Source organism: Dendropsophus ebraccatus, chromosome 2, assembly GCF_027789765.1.
Source record: "Dendropsophus ebraccatus isolate aDenEbr1 chromosome 2, aDenEbr1.pat, whole genome shotgun sequence".
Classification (NCBI taxonomy): domain Eukaryota; kingdom Metazoa; phylum Chordata; class Amphibia; order Anura; family Hylidae; genus Dendropsophus; species Dendropsophus ebraccatus.
In genome coordinates this window covers 203,358,442-203,364,291 of record NC_091455.1, presented here as the reverse complement: position 1 = coordinate 203,364,291, position 5,850 = coordinate 203,358,442, and the positions used below count along the sequence as shown (strand labels likewise).

Here is a 5,850-nt window from a genome sequence, read left to right as displayed (position 1 = left end):
CAGCCAGGTTGTACATCTGTTTTGTGTTATCTAACGCCCTCTAGTGGCCTCAGGCTGCAATCACACACAAGTAACATGTAAATGTAGACCCAGACCTGTTATTACATGGCTCCTCTTGTCCAGGCTGTTCTTGTCTGTATACCAGCAGGTTTCTGGCTCTGGAGTCATCATTTTGACAGATGTCCCCGCTCTTGACATTAAATAGGGATGCAAAATGTGTGCCTGTCAGGTCTGTGGCCGGGGAATTGTTCAGGAAATTATAGATAATCTACACAATAAGCCATCAATATTATTATAATAATCTATTATTAATCCTCCTCCTCCTCCTGGCAGGGATGACACTATACACAGATCGGGATTAAACCACAACACTTTATTTGTATTTGCAGCTTTGCATTGCTGTAGCAGAGTAAAACACAATGGGCTCTGCTGCATCTGTGACTTTACTTCACAGACTGAGAAATGGGGGAAAGGCTGCCAATGACATGTCGCGGCCCACAGTTTTTCTTGTTACACGGCTTGTTCCTGCGTCTCCTGACCAGGACCTTCTAAAGGGAAGAAAAATAGGATATGTTTTGTCATGTGTCTCATGTCACCAGCACTGATACATTGTAACAAACACTCAGCTGTAAGAAGTATATAGATGTAGTCATCCAGAGGGGCCCTTACCAATGTAGACATGTACTTTGTCAGAACAGTAGAGGTGTGTAGAAGAAAAGAATAGAGAATACTCATAGTCATGGATAACTTTTCTAGTCTTAATCGCTTTATGCCTCCTAATAGTGAGCTACCCGTCCTCGGTGGGTAGTACGAGCCCCAGGCCTTCTTATCTTGGCTAAGCAGACTCCAGAGGTTTCCCAGTTGTCCTGCACTGCGCAGTGGAATACATAGACTTTTCCTAGTACTTTTGTTCCATTGGAGTCAGTTCCTATGAATCTTGAGGTTTAGAGAGGTTTACGGCGTGGGCAAGGTGTTCCCTGTTTGGCTTCTCTCCCCTTGTAGGAAGCTTAGCACTACACAGTGGTTCTAGTGCTCATAGAAGAACTGACTCGTCTAGTTGCGTCCCTATTAGAGGACCTGGCAAAAGCCAGCCCCTGGCTTAGCTTCTCCAGAGACTTATTTGGCGCGCTCCTTCTCAAACTGAATCTAGATGAGAACTCCCCAACTATACCCACTAGAAACTAAGTCCTAACTTAGTCCTACTATACACGCTCACAGCCTATTACACATATTCCTCCCTCTAGTATGTTCCCCACCAATAAGAGGTTAGACCTGGTCACCCCTATATGTTAGTTAGTTCCTGGTGGGAGGGTCTGTGTCAGTTGTCTGCAGTAAGGAGACACAGAGTGTCAGTCTACAGCCAGGCCTGACTTAGGCCTGGGTCTTGGGTTATCTTCTGTAGTGGAGATGATTTGAGACAGAGACACCATTTCTTCCAGAGCCTGAGAGAAAGTTATTGTGCACAGCTAAGCCCAAAGGTGGGGTAACAGTCACCTGGGTTCAGCCTCGCTTACGCCTGGGATCCTTCTAAACCTTCAGGACAATCTACACCGTCTGATCCATAGTGGAACACAGCGTCGCCCAGTAGTTCAAGCTTGGGACTCGTGCTACCAAACCTGACAATCACTAGACTTGTTTTGCAAAATACAGTCTTCTCTACCTATTCTAACCGTGAGTACGAGGTCTTCTTGTAACAAATTCTTCTATACTACCATCCCGGTGAGTACTGTACTAATTGGGAAAGGTCCCCAAGACAGTCTCAGAACCTACAGTATCTCAAGTCAAGCAAGACTTGAGGCAGGAACCTCCTCCCACCACTATCACCTACTTCCTCCAGCACCACCAACACCTGTGCCTGTACCAAGTTCTCAAGTAAAGTCATCTTCTGGTTAAGTGCTGGACTCATTAGTCCATCGCACCTCCACCCACACACCTGGTTCTACACTTTTCAAAGCTCAGTGCTTGTACACCAGGGGTGGGCTTCACTACTGGCCACGACAAGTGCGCAAGTGATACCAACACACTAGGCCACTGCTAACACCACCATAATAACATCCCAGAACATTCCAGACAGTAGATGATCTAGAAGGACACAAATCACAGGATTGTCAGGAGATGAAGAGAGAACAATCCAGATCTCACTTATCAGGTTCAGGTTTTGTGACCCATGAGCAGTTTAAAGCATGGGGGCCTTAAAGAGAGGTGCATGATAGCAGTTACAACAGCTGATATACCGTATACTCCTCTGTATAAAGAAACTACAGCAGGTGTTACTACCTGGCCAATACTGGAGCACATTATATCCTCAGGTGACTGAACTCGCAGATCACAAATCTTCACATCCTGCAAATCACAGAAACAGAATGGGAGTTACAATATATTATTATACATAGGGGCAGTATTATTGTAGTTATATTCTTGTATATAGGAGCAGTATTATAGTAGTTATATTCTTGTATATAGGAGCATTATTATAGTAGTTATAGTCTTGTATATAGGAACAGTATTATAGTAGTTATATTCTTGTATATAGGGAACAGTATTATAGTAGTTATATTCTTGTATATAGGGGCAGTATTATAGTAGTTATATTCTTGTATATAGGGAGCAGTATTATAGTAGTTATATTCTTGTATATAGGAGCAATATTATAGTAGATATACGAACTGGAGAGAATGGAACGGCTGCACATCCCATCCATGGCTGATACTAATGCCGCTAGGCCTATATTAAAAATCAACACCAGAGTGTCTGTATATGAATTGATCAAGCCATATTGCCCCGTGTACCACCGCGCAGGTCCTCTGGTCCACACGGGTCCCTACGCTAACTCCACACCGTGTCGGTCAGCGACCGCCAACCCCGCAAAGCGTGCACGTGCAGGGAAGGGAGGCCATGGAACGGCCCTGCAACCCCAATGTCACAGGACCAGACCCAAAAAGCCCCACCAAAACCCAGCCAGCACCACCGGCGGGGAAGGCTGCCCCCAAACGACACAATTATGGATATGGTATTACACTTACCATTGCTGCTCTCACTGAATGGGAAAAACATAAGGTCCAGACATGTGAGCACAGACATATCCTGCTAATTTTGGTCATGTGGGTCTTATAAAGGAGTGCTAGCTGTTCAGAGAGGGAGAACTGTAAAACACGAACTGGAGAGAATGGAACGGCTGCACATCCCATCTATGGCTGATACTAATGCCGCTAGGCCTATATTAAAAATCAACACCAGAGTGTCTGTATATGAATTGATCAAGCCATATTGCCCCGTGTACCACCGCGCAGGTCCTCTGGTCCACACGGGTCCCTACGCTAACTCCACACCGTGTCGGTCAGCGACCGCCAACCCCGCAAAGCGTGCACGTGCAGGGAAGGGAGGCCTCATCCAGACTTGTGCTGCTTGGGGGTGACCTTCTCCGCCGGCGGTGCTGGCCGGGTTCTGGTGTGGTGTTTTTGGGTTGGTCCTGTGGCATGGGGGTCGCAGGGCCGTCCCATGGCCCCCGTTCCCTGACTGTGCACGCCTGCGGGGTTGGTGGCCACTGACTGGCACTGTGTGGATTTAGTGTAGGGACCCATGTGTATCAGATACCGGCACGAGGTACATGGGGCAGTGTGGCTTGATCAATTCATACACTAAATTCTGATGTGTTTTTTATTTAGCCTAGCGGCACTAGTATCAGCCATAGGTGTGAGGTGCAGCACTCTGTTTCTTCCCTGAACCGCATTATAGTAGTTATATTCTTGTATATAGGGAACAGTTTTATAGTAGTTATATTCTTGTATATAGGGGCAGTATTATAGTAGTTATATTCTTGCATATAGGAGCAGTATTATAGCAGTTATATTCTTGTATATAGGGGCAGTATTATAGTAGTTATATTCTTGTATATAGGAGCAGTATTATAGTAGTTATATTCCTGTATATAGGAGCAGTATTATAGTAGTTATATTCTTGTATATAGGAGCAGTATTATAGTAGTTATATTCTTGTATATAGGAGCAGTATTATAGTAGTTATATTCTTGTATATAGGAGCAGTATTATAGTAGTTATATTCTGGTATATAGGAGCAGTATTATAGTAGTTATATTCTTGTATATAGGAGCAGTATTATAGCAGTTATATTCTGGTATATAGGAGCAGTATTATAGTAGTTATATTCTTGTATATAGGAGCAGTATTATAGTAGTTATATTCTTGTACATAGGAGCAGTATTATAGTAGTTATATTCCTGTATATAGGGGCAGTATTATAGTAGTTATAGTCTTGTATATAGGGAGCAGTATTATAGTAGTTATATTCTTGTATATAAGAGCAGTATTATAGTAGTTATATTCCTGTATATAGGAGCAGTATTATAGTAGTTATAGTCTTGTATATAAGAGCAGTATTATAGTAGTTATATTCCTGTATATAGGGGCAGTATTATAGTAGTTATAGTCTTGTATATAGGGAGCAGTATTATAGTAGTTATATTCTTGTATATAGGAGCAATATTAGATAGTTATATAGTTTGATTGCTCAGTATAAGGATTCCTTTTGTCACTTATGTCCTATGATGTTTTAGTGTTAGAATGACTGATTTTGATTTTTACTTTTAACAAACACACTATATACTGTATTATCAATATTTTTTGGTTTCCTTTATGGCCTTTTTTACATTGTTCATTATAAGGTTAATACTATTTCGAGTTATTATTGAACCTTTCTCCCAGCTCAATAACTGTGCAGCTGCTTCTTGGCATTGAATGCTACAGAGAAAGCCTGTCCCCCTGGTCCTATTGGAGTAATGATGTATTGGAGACACATAGATGTCCATCACTATGACCCCCACCTCATGCACTATGCTCAGTACTCACCCCATCAGACTTAAAGTCGCACTGGGTCACATCAGGACTGTTGTCACTTTTCAGGCACGTCGTCTCTTTAATGACAATCGTCTTCTTCGGGAAACTCTCTTCCGTCTGTAAATAATAAAATACAGTGATTTCCCCGATAGGATGAATGTGACATTTATACCAAATAGTAAACTTTTTAATTAAATGCATTGTGGGTAATTCCCTATGTTGTTGACTTACCCCTAATTTAGCAGCGGAGAGCTGCTCCAGGGCTCTGTATAAGTATGTGACCCCCTCCCTCTGGTTATAGAGGTGGACAATGTCTCTTGTAGATTTCTCCTCCAGGACATCAGTCTCTGCGGAGAGACGACCATGCAATGTGACAGCAGTGAGAAGCAGCAGAGACAGCCTCCAGCCCATCATCGTGGAATCTCAGTTCTCTATTCAGTTCTCTCTTTTATTGTCCGGCTATTTCTTTATATACTTGGATGAGAGTGATATTTCTAGCTCCAAATTTCACCAGAAAAGGGAAGACAATGACGTCCGGAGCTGAAGGAGACACATAATAGGATATACACAATGTATTGTTCTCTGCTATCATCCAGTTTAGGTCCAGAGAGGGCGGCTGACTATAATACTCTAGAGGGGATTTCTCTCTCATATCCGTCTCATGATTTATCATAGTGATGGGCAAATTCATGGCAAATTTAACAAAAATCTTAATTTGCTTCAGGATTTGCTGAGTAGAGATGAGCGAGGACTAAAATGCTTGAATGCTCATTACTCAACTTGAGTATTTTCCGATCTCCGAGTGTTTGATTCGAGTTATGAAAGTCAATGGGAGACTCGAGCATTTTTTAGGGGAGGGTGTCTGGTGCACCTGAAAACCTCTAAAAGTGGTGGAAACACCATGAAAATGGAAGTGGGACAGCAGGGGGAGCATGTATGGAGACTCCCAGGCCGCTGTATTGAAGGACCTTTTGGATGGGGGGGGGGGGGCAATATT

At 42.9% G+C, this 5,850-nt stretch overlaps 1 protein-coding gene across 1 annotated transcript; it reads right to left on the bottom strand.

Moving 5' to 3' along the window:
* Nucleotides 1–354: 354 nt before the first annotated feature.
* On the bottom strand, nucleotides 355–5,358 carry LOC138784863 (cathelicidin-related antimicrobial peptide Bf-CRAMP-like). Its single transcript, XM_069960561.1, has 4 exons — nucleotides 5,085–5,358; nucleotides 4,866–4,970; nucleotides 2,278–2,343; nucleotides 355–548 (listed from the first exon to the last, which is right to left on the bottom strand). The coding sequence occupies exons 1-4, from the start codon at nucleotides 5,265–5,267 to the stop codon at nucleotides 444–446; spliced, it is 459 nt and encodes a 152-aa protein (XP_069816662.1). The 5' UTR covers nucleotides 5,268–5,358; the 3' UTR covers nucleotides 355–443.
* Nucleotides 5,359–5,850: the final 492 nt, after the last annotated feature.